Below are 17,668 nucleotides of genomic sequence, written 5' to 3'. Positions count from 1 at the left end.
TTTTGACTCAAGGTGAAAAGATTGCTTTCACTAAATTGTGAAGTATATGAATTAATAAGTGGTTTCTACTTACTGTCTACATAAAACTAGAGGCTTTGCAGAATCACTACGAGAATTATTTTCAACATGACTTTGATTTGGCAAGGGTGAAGCAGACGTGTGATATAGAAGGAATGGGATGCTTTCATACTTCCCATTATGTGGAGATGGTAGTTGATCATGGTGGTCAGTTCCATAGGCCTCTAGGCCACTGATGGCACACTGCCATTGTTACTGTAAGTTTCAAAACTCTCCTTTATCCCAGACTTCTGATTATAGTATAAATAACAGCTCTCCCAAACATATGCCCCATCCTGCACTTATCACCATCTGACGTGTATTTGTTTATTTGTCTCTGACCACTAGCATATAAGCTTCAAAATGGCAGGGACTTTGTCCACTAGTGTGTATTTTTAACTCTGAAGACTATTTGGCATATTATAGTGTGCAGTGAATATTATTGAATAAAAAGAGCTTGTTTTTACTGATGTTTGGAAAGCTGTGGGAAGAAGGAATATAAAGATTCTGTTGTTCTTATTGCATTGGGGACATGAAACTTGTGTTTTCTGAGTGAGGTGGACTCTGGCAGAGAGGCTAACTGCAATCTATTTTTTTTTTTCTGACTGGGCAGAATTTAAATTGTTTAGAGAAGCCATGAAAATTCTCTTGGATTCCTACTTTTTAGACTTAGGCTTGACTGTTACAGAATAACATTAATCTAGCTATGGGGAGAATTTTTGCCCGTTATTTTCTGTTCTTCCCCCAAACTTTATGAGTGGAGAAATGGGGTTTTGTTTCACCTATATATCTACAAATATTTATACTGTCTATTAACACGTGTACAGGGTACCATGCCACACACACTGTGGATGAGAAAAGAAAACAAAAGATTCCTAGGTTTATTTTTAACAAAATAAAGAATGGATCGAGTCTGGATTGCTTAAAACAAAAATGGGACAGTCAGGTGACAGTTGAGGTTACATTCCTGTTCTTTAAGCATGAGATATTTTTAGACATAGAGGTGAAAATTCTAATATCTCCAACTAAGACCTTAGATTGATTTTCAGAGAAGATAGTTGAGAATCATTTGCATAGAGGTGTTGTTGAAGTTCGGTGGTTAGATGATTTTCATGTTTGTGTTTTGGAAATGGTGGGGGAGAAACAGAATACAGTGATCATAGAAGGAAAAAATGCAAATACACTAGGAGTAGATGGTGGTAGTGTATTAATTCCTTTGCTGCATGTAGGCTTTTATTAGGTCACTTATAACTAGGATGACATATAATGTATTCCAAACTGGGTCACTTCAGAGTGAAAGGATTTGCTATTTGAATGGAACAACAGGTGTGAAAAGGACTACTCTAGGAAAAATAGGACCCTTGATCCCCCCTACTAATAACATACTTTTCTCCAGACTTAGTCCCAATTCCTTGAACCTTTCCAGATAAATTTGTTTTTTTCCCTTTAGAGTACTCTGATCTGTCCTCGCAGATCCTCTCAAGCTTTAATTCCTATATCCTGGTCTTGTTGGGAATGAAAGAATTCTTCCCATTTTTTTCTGCCCATCCCTCCCTCCCCCTCTGGAATGTTTCTGGTTTACAGCATGTAGAGGTAAATACACTACTTATAATGTGTTGTTAGTTGGCTACACACACGCATGTTTGGTTTTTCATTTTTATTTTAAGGAAATCCGGTTTTGTGTGTTTCTGATCCAGTATTAGATTGTTTTTGAGAATCCTGGTTATACCTCCTTAACTGGGCTCATGAACTATTAGTAAGTTCTTAGAATGTAATACAAAAAAAGAGAATTTGTAATTTTGGACTTATTATTATTATTAATTATTATTATTATTATTAGAGGCCTGGCACTCGAAATTCATGCACAGGTATGGTCCCTAGTCCTGGCCTGCAATCAGGGCCATCTTCCCCAGCTGCCTGCAGCCGGCCCTGCCCCCCGCCACCACTCACCCCCAATTCCCCATTCGCCATCAGGCGATCGGGGCCTGATGGCTGAGGGAAAGAGGGACTGAGAGGTCGGCTGTTCTGCCTGCTCCCCGGCCCCGCCCCCTGCCGCCACTCACCCCAGTTCCCCGTTTGCCATTGGGTGATTGGAGCCTGCTGGCCAGGGGAAGGGACCAAGAGGTGGTCAGTGCGCCTCATAGTGACTGGTCCAGCAGTCATTCTGCCATTAGGGTCAATTTGCATATTGCCCTTTTATTATATGGGATAGAGGCCCAGTGCATGGGTGGAGGCCGGCCGGCCTGCCCTGATGGGAGCCCTGGATCAGGGTGGGGGTCCCCACTGTGGGGTGGGGCTGTCCGTGGTCGTTCTCGTCTCTGGTTGTTCTGTCATTTCAGTCATTGAGCTTTTATTATATAGGACTAGAGGCCCGGTGCACAAAAATTTGTGCATTCGGGGGTGAGGGGGTCCCTCAGCCCGGTCTGTGCCCTCTTGCAGTCTGGGACCCCTCGGGGGATGACCACCTGCTGGCTTAGGCCTGCTCCCCAGGGGATAGGGCCTAAGATGGCAATCAGACATCCCTCTGGCAGCCCAGCAGCCCTCGGGGGATGTCCACTTGCCAGCGGGGAGCAGGCCTAAGCTGCAGTCAGACATCTTTAGCACTGCTGAGGAGGCAAGAGAGGGTCCCACCACCACCGCTGTACTGGCAGCCATCAGCCTGGCTTGTGGCTGAGCAGAGCTCCCCCATGTGGGAGCAACCTGACCACCAGAGGGCAGCTCCTGCATTGAGTGTCTGCCCCCTAGTGGTCATAATGACCAGTCATTCCCAGTCCTTCTGCTGTTAGGGTCAGTTTGCATATTACCCTGTTACTATATAGGATAGAGGCCTAGTGCACGGGTGGGGGCCGGCTGGTTTGCCCTGAAGGGTGTCCTGGATCAGGGTGGGGGTCCCCATTGGGGTGCCTGGCCAGCCTGGATGAGGGGCTGATGGCTGTTTTCAGGCTGGCCACACCCCCTTCAGGGTGGGGGTCCCCACTGGGGTGCCTGGCCAGTCTGGGTGAGGGGCTGAGGGCTATTTTCAGGCTGGCCAGCGACTGAAGCTCCCAGCCTCTCCTTTTTTTCTTTTTTTCTTTTTTTTAATTCTGAGATTTATTTACCTTCTATAATTGAAACATTGTTGCCATCACTGGCGCTCCCAGCTCTGAGGCCACGGCTGGCTGAAAGCATGTATCTGGGGTTTGTTTAGCTTCTATAATTGAAACATTGTTGCTTTCAGGCTTAGAGCCGGACCCCGGCAGGTGGGGAACCTTGGCTTCCTCCATCACTGGAGCAAGCAAGCCTCATGTTTGCTTCAGCTGCATGGCTGCCGGCTGCTGTCGTTGTTGGCAGTTGATTTGCATATCGCCCTGATTAGCCCATGGGAAGCGTAGCCGAGGTACGGTTAATTACCCTTTTGTCTTTTATTAGATAGGATTATTATTACGTTTTTTTATGTTGGAGCACTGTAATGCTTTCATTTTGTTTCTCTATCATTTTAAATAAAATTTTTAATTCTTATGTTAAGTGATGTGTTTTTATTCTATTAAGTAACTTTTTATTATCTTATATTTCCTGACAAATTAAAAATTAACATAAATAGTTGCTGTTGAGGTAGTGCTTATCAAAATATGATTCTCCTCACCTCTGATATCCTTATTTGGAATCTGAGGATAGGGTATCTAGATTTGAAAACCACCACTTTGGACTACTAGAATGGCATCCTAAACAATCTCAAAATTAAGGGCTTTGTTTATATATAAGCTTGAACCCATTTTTGTCTTTGCCCAGAGTCCTATTGTTTCTTTGTATAGTGTTTCATCTAGTGGTAGGAATGCAGAATACACCAGAACATCAAAGAGAAGCTTTAGGTTTTTAGACTTTTTTTGTATTAGTAACTAGAGGCCTAATGTATGAAAATTTCTTCCCCCTGCTGCTGGCACTGGCTTCCCTCCGGCACCCAGGACCCGGGCTTCCCTTCTCCGCTGCCAGCAGGCACCCAAGACCCAGGCTGCTTCCCTCCTCTGGCCACCGGCAGGCACCCGGGACCCGGGCTGGCTTCCCTCTGACCCTGGCTTCGTCCAGAGGATGTCTGGAAGGACATCCGGTCTAATTAGCATATTACACTTTTATCATTATAGATGCTTACATGGTAGACCAAAACCTTTTGTTAATGTGGGAAACGACCCTTTCATTTGAAAAATAGGTTAGTGGCAGTGAATTCTGAGAGTATTCCAAAGGTATGTGCTTTTCTATGGAGCATTTCTATGATTTAAACTTTCTTCTGCTTTTTTTGGTAAGATTTTATGTATTTTTTTGATAGTTTATGGGTGAAGAGGCAATGTATAAATAATGGTAGATACTTTTAAGAGGCAGTCAGTTGGGCTGATTTGAAAAGGATGCTATGTATATGATGAAAATTTTATGGCAATTCCATAATGATTTCATTAACTAAAAATTTATTTTGCACTTTTAAAATTAAAGCATGGACAATTCAGCGAACTTGGCTTGTGTTCAGCTATGACCTAGGAGGCTAAATTTTAGCCAGACATTAATGTAGAAGTACCTTAGAGTTGGTTTTGTTTACCTAGCTCCATTTGATTTTTTTTTTTCATTCCTCCTTTAGTTCTGCTCCTTTCTCCTGCTACATATATAAAGGAAGTCAGTTCTTTCTCTTTTGTTGCTTTTCAAAGTGTTCTGAAGACAAGCAACACTTGATAGTTGTGTGATGTATCCCCAGGAATGTTTCCTAAATCTGTTACATTTTCATTCCTCTTTTTAAAAAATATTGGTTTATTTATGTGATCCATATAAGTGCCTGAAACTAGTACTGATGGAGGTCTTTTCAGGTTAATGTATATCTTCTTCAAAAATTTTTTTTTGTTTGTGTAAAATAGAGAGCCAGGTAATGAGAGAATTTGTGAAGACTTAACAGTAGCTTTTCCTTTGAACAGTTGTTAAAAGGTGTGTGTGTGGGGGAGAGGGAGGGCTCTTCTTTTACGTAGTGATTTTTAAAAAATCAGTTAAAAGGAAAGAAAAACTTAACTTGGTTAAATATAATAGTATTACTAGATTGTAGAGTTGTCTTTATATTTCTTAGTTTTCACATGTATGAAGCTTTAATCCACTCATTTTGCAAAGAACACAGTAATAGAAATAGCCTATCTAGTTGTGTTAATAAATTGATTTTTTCCTACTTATTTTTTTAGTAAGATGGGACTTTACTTTCTTTGTAGGTTTGATAAAATGGGACTTTGCTTTACTTTCTTTGTGGGATCTGGAGATTGCTCATCATCTATTATGGTGGGAGACTAAACTTCTGTTCAAAATAGTTTAAAATATTGGCCTACCTCTTTAACAGTGGCTACAAAATTTCCAGCTGTCTTGTGATGCAACTTTTGTGCTTATACCACCTCTGCCTCAGTCCTTGAGGAAATAAAGTAACATGTTATTGCTGTCCTTTCTGCCATTGAGCATAATGTGCTCCAAAAGGGTCTACACTGAATTACAGTACAGGATTGGTGTCTGTTGTGTGACATGAGAGGTGCTTACTGAGATTTGTAAAATTATGAAAATAATAGTGATATAGTTCCTTAGTGGTTGACTACCTGCTCATATGTAACTTAGTTACTGAATAATTTTGAAAGTGTTCTTTTTTGCATCACCCTATATTTAGGAAAACAGTATATATCAGAAGATATACACCAACAATTTAAAAAATGGAATCTTACTCTGTTGTTTTTTTTAAACATGGTTTTGATTTAATATACTGTGAGCATTTCCCCCTGTTCACTTTTTTTTTTTGCTATATGTTTGTTGGCCTCAGTATTTCATTGTCAGATTGCTGTAATTTAATGAATTACCCCACCTTAATTGGATATGTCCACTTACATTCATAGTACTTTTATCAAAGCCATTTGGATATATTTTTAAAAATTTTTAAAAATACTTTCCATGCCTCCTTTCTCCTCTTTTCAAGTGAAATCAGTCCTGTTACTTGTACTGAGCATTCTGTATTCTGTGAATCTTTTCCCAGATTTTATCTTAACATCCAATTAACTTGTTGGTTAGATTTATTTCTTACGGTATAAATTATTAGTCTGTGAAGTTAGTTTTTGTTAATTCTTATGGAAATTATGTTAAAGTTTTAACATATGTTTCTCACAGAGGTCCCCACAAACTTTAAAGATAAAAATTATAACATTTACATCTTAATTTGTGACCCAAACACAAAAAATTGAGTGCAGTAAGATATAAGAATTCATTGTGTTTCCCAGACATTTGACACTTCTGACAGGTCAGATCTGTCTCTGTGTGTGCAGTTTCTCTTGGCTTTAGTCTGATATCAATGAGCATATTTCCTGAATACTTTCAAATTTTTGTTAAATGAAAAGAATGTTGCTGATCCTTTATATCACAAGTTCAAAAACTTATTTTTTTTTAAAAAAACACACGTTTTTATTGATTTTAGAGAGAGAGGAAGGGGGAGGGAGAGGGAAACATTGATTGGCTGCCTCCTGCACTGCCCTCTACTGGGGCTCACAACCTGGGCATGTGCCCTGATCGGGAATCAAACCAGTGACCTTCTGGTGCACAGGGTGGTGCTCAAACCAACTGAGCCACACAGGCCAGGGCCAAAAACTATTTTCTTACCTTCTAGTTACTGTTTCTTGGTGGATATTTGTTCCTTTTATTTGTATTCTTACCCAGAAAAAATTTCAAAGATCTGATTAGTGAAGTAACATTTTGATGAACCACTTAATTAGCCTTCCAAATTGAGTATATCTACAATTTTCTAGATGATGGAAGAAATTAGTCTTACGTTACCAAAGTTGTTTCTGAAGGCATTTGCAAAAAATATCATTCCAAGTGACCCTTTTGAAAGAGATAGCAGCATTTGGCTAAATGATTATGGTATACTAGAGGCCTGATGCACGAAATTCGTACAAGAGTAGGCCTTCCTTCCCCCGGCTGCCAGCACTGGCTTCTCTCTGGCCGCCTGCAGGCACCCGGGACCCAGGCATCCCTCACAGCCCCAGCTTTGTCCGGAAGGACGTTCAGTAATTAGCATATTATGCTTTTATTATTATAGATTGTTTTAAAGAAAGGACTAGTAAATATGTATGTATTTTTTTAGCCAAGCTCATCTATTAGAAAATCTATTTGGGTATCAGCATATTTTGATCTAGCTTAGTGAGTGCCTGTTTAAATGGGAACTCTAGGCCTCTACATTTTGTAATGATGCATGCCACTGGCTGTGTTGCCTGACTTTGTGGAAGTGAACCCTAAGTTTCTAAGGTTAGTAAACTGCCTGGGGAGGTCTATACAGGTTTGTGGCCTGCATTAGGAATATGGCTATGAGATTAACGAAATTATTTATTAATGATCACTTCTAAAATTTTTGTACTTTGCTAAATACTTTTCCCTGAATATTAAAATACTGTTTTGCATTTCATTACTTACTGTTTTTGTTTTAAATTAATTAGAAATTTAGGACTTGCATTAAAGTGGCTAATTAAGTATTCACTTTGTATATATGATTCCAAGAACCCTTATCATTTACAAAAATTTAATTTTATTAATAAATTTGTCAGTAGCAAGTTCCTGTCACCTTACCTGAGGGCAAGTGCCTTACGTATGTTTATACAATTAACATTATCTACCCCAGACATTGTTTGCTGGAGGGACATTTATATCATAAAAGGCCTGTGGTCGTAATGCCATCATGGCGTCACGACCAACTACCGGACTCACCAGGAGGTGCATTGATGGGTCCCGTGGTGGACGGGACTTCTGGAAGTCGCGGGGAGCTGGCAGCATCTGATGAGTATGGTGGGACGCCAGCAGCATCCGCAGTGTGTGCAAGGCTTTGTGGGCTGGCGGACATGGCCCTGATGGCAGGTTAGGCCTAGGGGACCCTACATACGCACGATTTAACTGTGCGCTGGGCCTCTAGTATTAAATAAAAGAGAGAGCATTTTGTATAGTGGGGATTAGTTCCTTCTGTCATCTCTGTTTGGAAAATTGCTCTTTGTTTCCATGGTAGGTCTAGTTTCTTCCTATCCTTAAATATTAGGAATCCACATGAATTCTCATCTTGACCTAAAGCAAAGACCCTAATGATCATGAAGTAGTTATTTTAGTGTGGAGTTTAAGAGTTGTTAATAATGTAATATTCAAGAAGGTATTTCGTTTTTTATATTCTTAAGGTTAATCAGCTAAAACAAAACATACGATGTATTTTTTACTTTGGAACCCTTTTGATTGGCAAGGAAAGTTTAATATCTAGTTTGTGCTTTTTAAGAAATGAAATCTCCTGGAGTGAGAATGGAAAAAGCAATAGCTATGAAGATTCCTGGGTTATGCTGGACTTTTCTTTGGAACAGTTTGCTTTTGGTTAGTCAGAGGTGGGGAAAACATTTCCTTCCTGAGTTGTTGGAGCTCAGACTTGGAAGCATTTTCAAGTTACTATAGTAGAAACATTGTGTGGAGGTAAAATTACTGCATGGAGAAAATGACTTGCTTAAGTTAAAATACTGTGGGAAAGTATGTCCTACAGAGTTTGTGTAACTGTTCAGTTTTTTTTTCTCTCAGTAATATTTGTATAACTTTCACTTTGCATTTGGTTTATGCCGGATTCATAATGTCAGCATGAACTCATTTCATTTACCCTGTTATATGTGAATTGTTATATTTTAGTGTCTGAAATTATTTAACTTTTATGTGGCCATTTCTAAAACATCCTATATAATCCTATATGATAAAACCCTAATACGCAAATTGACCGACTGGTGGAACAATTGGTTGCTATGACACACACTGATCACCAGGGGGCAGACGCTCAATGCAGGAGGTAGCTGTTTCTTGGTGGATATTTGTTCCACCAAGGTAGCTCCTGCATTGAGCGTCTGCCCCCCCGGGAGGGAGGCGACTGGCGGCGGCGGCAGTCGGGGGACGGAGCTTGCCAGCAGGCGGCGCCAGGCCACCAGCCTGCCAGCCAAGGCAGGTGCCAGCGGCGGGCCCCGATCACTCTGCCCACTGGTAACCCCACAGATGGCCCTGATCGCCGGCCAGGCCTAGGGATCCTACCCTATATATTGGGAACAGTCTCTTACATTTAAAAGTTAAAACCTGGCAAGGCTACTCTAACACTGAAAAAACAGGATGATGCAGCGATAACATGCATGGACTCTGGCTTGCACATTCTGTGGTCAGCCCTGATTCTGACACTTAATAACTGTGTGACAAAGCCAATTACTTAACTTCTTTCTGCTTCAGTTTTTCCACCCATAAGATGGGGAAAATGGTACTACTGCCTCAGAAGGATCATATTATGTACTGCTTTTTATAATCAAGGGGAAAAAAAAGTAGCTGCCCATACAACAGCAAGAAAAGTATTGTCACTGGTGCATGCAGCATCCCGGATTGTGAGAGGGATGTCTGACTGCCAGTTTAGGCCTGACATCCCCGAGGGGTCCCGGATTGCAAGAGGATGCAGGCCGGGCTGAGGGACAGTCCTCCTCCCCCTGTGCATGAATTTTGTGCATCAAGCCTCTAGTTGTTTTCATAAGCATTATAATAAAAATCTTTATTTGTTATATCTTAACTTGAAATTTGAAAATTTTCACATGTAATGGGCTCAGCTTTTTTTTTCAATCTTTTGAGAAGAGCAGGTTGTGCAGATAGTATTGGTTTAGTCTATGTAAAAACACTTGGATGCTTTTTTTTTTTTTAAAGAAAAAGTCATGTTAGGATTGTCTGTATGCATACTAAAAAAATCAATGATTTATTCAAAAAGTAAGAGTGGTCACAGTACACAAGGCACTATTTTAGGCCTTTGGGGATATAGCAGAGAGGAAAACAGAACTCTGTCCACATGGAATTTATATTTTAACTAGGATAGAAAGCCTTTAAATAAATTAGGATGAGTTAGGTAATAATAAGTGCTTTGGAGAGAAATAAAGCAGAGTAAATAAGTTAGAGGGTATAGTGAGGGTTTGGAGGTAGAGGAATATCCTGAGGCTTTGTTATTTTTTTGTAAATATTCAGAGATGTTTATCTAGTAAGGTGACACTTGTGCAAAGATCTATTAGAATTAAAGTGAGGGGGCAAAGAGTATAGATATCTGGGAAAAGTGTTCTAGGCAGAAGGAACAGCAGTGCTGGGCACCTGAGGTAAGAGTACTTGGCTTACTGGAGGGAATTCAAAGGAGACAGCAGAATAACTGAAGCAGAGTGATGCTAGGGGAGAGCTGATCACAAAGGAAATGTAACATAGATTACATATATCCTATATAATAAAAGGCTAATATGCAAATCAACCGAACACAGAACAACTGGTCGCTATGATGCGCACTGACCACCAGGGGGCAGATGCTCAACACAGGAGCTACCCCCTGGTGGTCAGTGTGCGCCCACAAGGGGAGTGCCACTCAGCCAGACGCCGGGCTCACAGCTGGCAAACACAGCGACGGTGGCGGGAGCCTCTCCCGCCTCCACAGCAGCACTAAAGGATGTCTGACTGATGGCTTAGGCCCACTCCCCGTCGGCTCCCAGACTGCAAGAGGGCACAGGCTGGGCCCCTGAGTGCACGAATTTTGTGCACCGGGCCTTTAATTCTAATACAATATATTGTAGTTGAAACTGAAATATATACGTTTGGCTTTATTTAAGGCCAGGCTCTATCTGACTAATGTAGCAGTTTACTTAGCTCTGGGATGAATAGCATGGAAATTGCTAACAAAAATGTTTGCAGGCTCCTTTTCAGTTTTCTCAATCTAGTAGAAGAGAATGATTTAGAAGTAAATAATTATAGTGCAGAGTAATTCTATAGTGTAGAATTATGTGCCAGCTTTAATGACTATGTGGAGGCCTTAGTCTGTGAAGGGGAAGACCTCATAGAGGGGAAGGATGCATTCATTATGAAGAGTGAGCAAGAATGGAAAGATTTGGGTGTAAAACAGCAAAGTACATGACAGAAAACTGTAAAGTGTGTTTGTGTTGGAAACAGATTCAAATAGGATATTGACAAGGATGAAATGTATGCTATCCTTTAAGCAGTGAGGAAATCATTGAAATTAAGCCGCGACAGTCAGTGTTGTGTTGTAGATCAGTGTTGTGTGTGGGGTGGGTGAGTCCCCAAATCAGTTGTCACTAAAAGTAAAGATCAGTCAGTCCAATATTTCTCAGTGGGGTGGGGCAGGTTTTTAATTGTGGAGTGCTAACTGTACATTGCAGAACAGTTTCCTTCACTCAATATTTGCCAATAAAACCCCTCAGTGAACATTGTTTTTATTTACTTACTAGAGGCCTGGTGCACAACATTTGTGCACTGGAGTGGGGGGGTCCCTCAGCCTAGCCTGCGCCCTCTCGCAGTCCAGGACCCCTCAGGGGATGTTCGCCTGCCCGCTGGGCCTAAATGCCAGCAGACGGACATCCCCTGAGGGGTTTTTAGCACTGCTGTGGAGGTGGGAGAGGCTCTGGCCACCACCACTGCACTTGCCAGCTGTGAGCCCAGCTTCTGGCAGAGTGGGGTTCCCCCTGTGGGAGCGCACTGACCACCAGGGGCAGCTCCTGCATTGAGCGTCTGCCAGCTGGTGGTCAGTGTATGTCATAGCATCCGGTCGTTCTGCTGTTCGTTCAATTTGCATCTTAGGGTTTTAGTATATAGGATTTATTTATTTATTTAATCCTCACCCGAGGATATTTTTTCCATTGATTTATTTTTTTTTAAGAGAGTGGAATGGAGAGGGAGAGAAGAGAGAGACACCAATGTGAGAGAGACACATCGATTGGCTGTCTCCCACATGCCCCCAACCAGGGCCAGGAGCCTGCAATGAGATACCTGCCCAACACTGTATCCACTGAGTCAAACCTGGCTAGTGCCCCTCAGTGAGCATTATAATTTCCCCAATTTTTGAATGCTTCCAGGAGAAGTGGTATACTCTGGTTCAGAAATAAGTAAGATTTGGACTCTGGCTTTGGCAGTGGTAGTAGGATGAAGAGGAAAAAGTGGAATTGGTGGAGGTTTTTGAGGCTTGATACTGATGGACTTTAGGGAGTATATATACATACACAGAGAGATAGGAGTACATTTGGGGCAGTATTGTGACAAGAGATTTTGTGACAGGTTAAATTTTGAAAACTAATAAAATAAGCCCGCTGGCATGGCTCAGTGGTTGAGCGTTGACCTATGAACCAAGAGGTCACAGTTCGATTTCCAGTCAGGGCACATGCCTGGGTTGTGGGCTCCATCCCCAGGTTGGGGTGTGCAGGAAGCAGCCAGTCAATGATTCTCATCATTGATGTTTCTCTCTCTCCCTAACCCAGTGGTTCTCAACCTGTGGGTCGCGACCCCTTTGAGGGTCGAACGACCCTTTCACAGGGGTCGCCTAAGACCATCGGAAAATACATATATAATTACATAATGTTTTTGTGATTAATCACTATGCTTTAATTATGTTCCATTTGTAACAATAAAATTGGGGGTCACTACAACATGAGGAACTGTATTAAAGGGTCGCGGCATTACCACTGCCCTAACCCTTCCTCTCTGAAATCAATAAAAAATTTTTTTTTAAAAAAACTATTAAAATAAGATTCTGAAGAGTAAAATTACTGTTGATGTGACCATGAGGAATTAACTATTATTTTTAAGAACTGAATGGATTATCAAGACAATTTCTGTAAGGATATAGGAAATTAGATTATGTAAAAAAACATTGGAAAAAGGCTAGGAATATAACTTCTTGTAATTTCGTTCAGAACTTGACAACTGTGCTTGAAGTTTTAAAGAATTCACAAGCAAGAGTTAGATAGGCCTTGCCCTTAGTAGATTACATTTTGAGAGGCAAAGAAAACTTAACTTTGGAAATAAGGCAAATGCGGTGTATTTTCAGTGCCATAAGACGGGTATAAAGTACTATTCAAGAAGATTCAGAGAAGGCAGAAATCATATTCTGTTTCTTACTATCAGGAACTGAACCATACACAGCAGGCTGAATGTGCTATTTAGTTTTGTTGCAGTAGTCTGAATTATGAAAGCCTTGTCATGCTTCTGTTCCATGGCACTCTGTCTGACTGTTGTGCTTTGTTCTTTTTTTTTTTTTTTTTTTTAAATATATTTTATTGATTTTTTACAGAGAGGAAGGGAGAGAGATAGAGAGCTAGAAACATCGATGAGAGAGAAACATCGATCAGCTGCCTCCTGCACATGTCCCACCAGGGATGTGCCCGCAACCCAAGTACATGCCCTTGACCGGAATCGAACCCGGGACCTTTCAGTCCGCAGGCCGATGCTCTATCCACTGAGCCAAAACCGGTCTCGGCATGTGCTTTGTTCTTTAAGCATTGTTGGCCAGGGTAACTGCTTATCAAAAATGGATTTGCTTATCAAATGTTACTTTGTATAATAATTGGACCTGTTAGAACAAACATTTTTGAAAGATTATAAGTAGATAATTGGTCTTAGTTACATTGATATTTCTTGCTAGCAGTCAAGGCCAACTTAGGTCACTTGAATTCATAATTAATCATTATTCACTGAAGATTAAAAATGGGCAAACTGCTAGCGAGTAATGAATAAGTTCAAATTTGTCCCCCTTTATGGTAGTCATAACTAAAATACTTATAGATACTTTATATACTTTAAAAGTAAAACAACTCATTTCTTGGTCTTCTCTCTATTCTCTAAATTGGATCATATTTTGTATTTTCTCTTTTGTTGAATTTGCCAATAATAATCTCTTAAGCAGATTGGGAGTGAAATTTTGTGGTCTTACAGAGCATTTTTTGGGGGGGGGGTTGTTTTCGTTTTGGTGTTAAAAAATTGTATATTAGAATATTTTATAGTAATGTTTTCTAATTTGAAATATAAAATTAGAACTTTTGTTTTAACTTTTTCAGGGTAATATTTAGTAGAATTCCCGGATTGTTTCTTATTTGGAAATTTATTGCAATAAGAAACTTCAGTCCATTTTTCAGTTTTGTCAGTGTTAGCTAGCTGCTATCAGCTGATATTTGAGACAACTCAGTATAATGGAAGGGAGAAAAGAATGAGAATCACTCTACTCTCTCAGAGACCATACAACATATCTGTTATCTTTCTGTTAGTTCAAACAGTATTCTAGGACGCTTCAGCTTGTTCATACTTCCACATACATGATTTCTTTAAAAGTTTTTTAAAAGGTAGGGATGAATAATAGTAGTAACTCTGAATGTTTATCAGTAGTTTAAAAAACTGAAAGTTCCTCAAGGCTTTGAAATAATTTCCTTTGAGATAAATAAAAATATTGAGGTTGAATTACTCTGTGGGCGAGTTTGATTTACTTTCTGGTATTATTGATCATTTATGTGATTCTATTCATACCATGTTTACTTCTCAGGTAGATTATAGTGGTCTCAGTTCTTCTTCTGAGAGGTTTTTTTACAACTTTTCCAAACTACCTATTGTTGCTTTACTCTGTTAGATCTTTCATCTGTTAGTATGCAAATCTGGCATTAACAGTAAAATAAAGCCAGTGAATAAATTAATCTTTTTTCTTTTTATTGCAGACTTAATTCAGTGCACAAATGAGATGAATGTGAACATCCCACAGTTGGCAGACAGTTTATTTGAAAGAACTACTAACAGTAGTTGGGTAGTGGTCTTCAAATCTCTCATTACAACTCATCATTTGATGGTATATGGAAATGAGGTAAGCAGAATTTTTGGTTAACAAGCATACTGGTGTGTGGACTGATTGTTCATTTTCTTACCCTGAAACTTCAGGAATGGCTTCAGCAACTGAGTAATATAGGTGGAAAGGGCAAGGTGCCTAAGGAAAAAATAATTGTATAATATGGGCAAAGATGGCTTGTAAGCGAGAAAGCAGAAAGTGGGTCAGAGCACAGAGGGCTTCAATAATGGGATCAAGAAGCAAAGATGAATGCCTAGAAATGGGTTCTGTAAATGGCACTAGTCTTTGCAGGCCTTGTATATGGACTGTATGTTTGTCTATATCCAGTTGCTTTTTTACTACAGACCAGTCAGATTTGTCTGATCTCATATAGTGTCTGTGGAAGCACTTTGCCTAATTCATGGGAGTGATGTCCTTTTGCTTAGAAGGACTGATTGAAGAATGCCTTCTTCAGCAGAGGCAAGATGTGTATCTGAAGTCTCTCTTACCCAAAAGGGGAACGAATAAGATGCACAAGCTTTTTCAGTTTAATGTTTGGAGAGAATCATCTTTTTTTTCTATGAAAGTCTAGGAACTCACTTTTGAGTTCTTACCTTAAATGACTTTCTCAGTATACTTCTAAAATTCTGTTAAAAGCAACATTTAAAATTGTGTTACAAAAACATTTGCATGGAACTAGACAAGTCCACATTGGTATGTACCTTAGAAAAATGCTGCCCACTGGGAAATAACTTCCATAGAGATGGGGAGGGGCTTTGGTCATTGGTATTAGACTTCTAAGCACAATGACTTAACTTTTTTTTTTAATGTATTTTTATTGATTTCAGAGAGGAAGGGAGAGAGAGAGAAACATCAGTGATGAGAGAGAATCATTGATTGGCTGCCTCCTGCACGCCCCACACTGGGGATTGAGCCCGCAATTTGGGCATGTGCCCTGACTGGGAATCGAACCATGACCTCTTGGTTCATAGGTCGACTGAGCCCAAAGACTTTCTGACATCCATCACTTTACTCATTCATTATTTTGTGCTTTTTGGTCATGAGACTTTTCTGTCATCTTTGACATATACCAATAAAGCTTTATTAAAATTCAGAATTAAAACAGGTATTTACCTACAACTTTGTCATTGCAACAGATCCATTTGCACATTTTGGTGTGTTTTGTTTGTTTGTTTTGGTCCTTGTCCGAAAGTATTTTTATAGCTGTATCTAGATGTAATATTGTTTAGTTTTTTAAAAATATTGCATCATAAGCATCACCATGTTCTATATTCTTTGTATTTATCTTTAGTTATTACATAGTTGATCATATACTCTATGATTTTCTTAACTGTTCCCTTCGCTAGAAAATTTAAATTTTATTATTCACTGTTTTAACACTCATTGACTGCGTTTATTTGTAATTTTTAAGTTTTAATCATTATTTCCAGAAGTGTTACCTGTAAATGATTACTTAGTCAATAGGCATGACCATCTTTAGGACATATATTGCCATATGTTACTCAATTGCTTTCTAATTCATTATACCCAGTATACAGAGTCAGTAGAAATGCTTGGATATATTCATTTCAATGTACCTTGAAACATTTTGATCTTAACTAGGGTAAATTTATCTGTATGTGTTTACTTATGATCATGATCATTTAATTGAAAGAATATCAGGTTTATATGTACTTTTAACTTTTAAAAAAATATATAGTCGACTTTTGAACAACATGGACTTACTAGGTGTACCGATAAATAATGCAGATTTTTTTTAGTAGGTGGAGTTATACATATGTTGGTATAGATGCGATTTTATATGTATGCTAATTTATTGTATTGACAACAAGCTTCAAAACTTATGTCAACTTTGCTGAAGGTGTTAACATCATAGATACTTTTACACTTAAAAATATCAAATTTCATGCCAAAAAAAGAGCATTTGCGGGAAGTTATAATTCATTACTATTTTGAAGAAAAGTGCTGCTGAATACTTCGGGAAGCTTATGGTGAACATGTTCCATCTCAAGATACTTGTGAACAACGGTTTAAACTCTTTAAAAGTGATGATTTTCAATGTGAAAGACAAAGAACATCCAGGTCAACCGAAAAAGTTTGAAGACCAACAATTACAAGCATTATTGGATGAAGATGCATGTTAAACTCTAAAACAACTTGCAGAAAGATTAAATATTGCTCAGCAAACAATTTCCGATCATTTACAAGCAATGAGAAAGATTTTAAAGGAAGGAAAATGGGTGCCACATTAACTGAACGAAAGACAAATGGAAAACCGAAAAGTCATCAGTAAAATGTTGCTTCAGTGGCACGAAAGAAAGTCTTTCTTTTTGCATTGAATTGTGACTGGCGATGAAAAATGGATTTTGAGAATCCCAAATGCACAAAATCATGGGTTGATCCAGGTCAACCATCAACATGGACTGCAAAGCCAAATCGCTTTGGAAAAAAGACAATGCTCTGCGTTTGGTGGTATCAGGAAGGTGTGGTGTATTATAAGCTTCTAAAACCAGGTGAAACTGTTAATACTGATCGCTACCAACAACAAATAATCAATTAGAACCATGCTTTTATCATGAAACAGCCAGAATGTTCCAGAAGACACAGCAAAGTAATTTTGCTTCATGATGACGCACCATCACACACTTCAAAACCAGTTAAAGACACGTTAAAAGGTCTCGCTGTATTCACCAGACCTTGCTTCTTCAGATTACCACTTGTTCTGATCGATGGCACATGCACTTTCTAAGCAGCACTTCAAAGCATACCAAGAAGTGGAAAATTGGGTCTCTGAATGGTTTGCCTCAAAACAAGAAAAATTCTATTGGGACGGTATCCACAAATTACCTGAAAGATGGCGAAATTTGTAGCTAGCTTTAGACATTACTTTCAATAAAGCACTTTTGATGTTTCTCTTGAAATTATCATGTTTTCTTTGATTACAAACTCCGCATTATT

General features: G+C 39.4%; 1 protein-coding gene across 3 annotated transcripts in view; it reads left to right on the top strand.

The window, feature by feature from the left end:
• Positions 1-17,668, top strand: part of PICALM (phosphatidylinositol binding clathrin assembly protein) — a 110,695-nt gene that overhangs the window by 22,725 nt on the left and 70,302 nt on the right. For all 3 annotated transcript variants that reach the window (XM_081100127.1, XM_081100126.1, XM_081100128.1), the window contains exon 2: positions 14,586-14,728. In XM_081100127.1, the coding sequence (XP_080956253.1) occupies positions 14,586-14,728 (143 nt within the window). The remainder of the gene's footprint in view (positions 1-14,585; positions 14,729-17,668) is intronic.

This window comes from Myotis nattereri (genome assembly GCF_964212035.1).
Source record: "Myotis nattereri genome assembly, chromosome: 9".
Taxonomy (NCBI): domain Eukaryota; kingdom Metazoa; phylum Chordata; class Mammalia; order Chiroptera; family Vespertilionidae; genus Myotis; species Myotis nattereri.
Note: the sequence above shows the minus strand (reverse complement) of the source record. Positions and strands in the feature narration are given on the sequence as shown.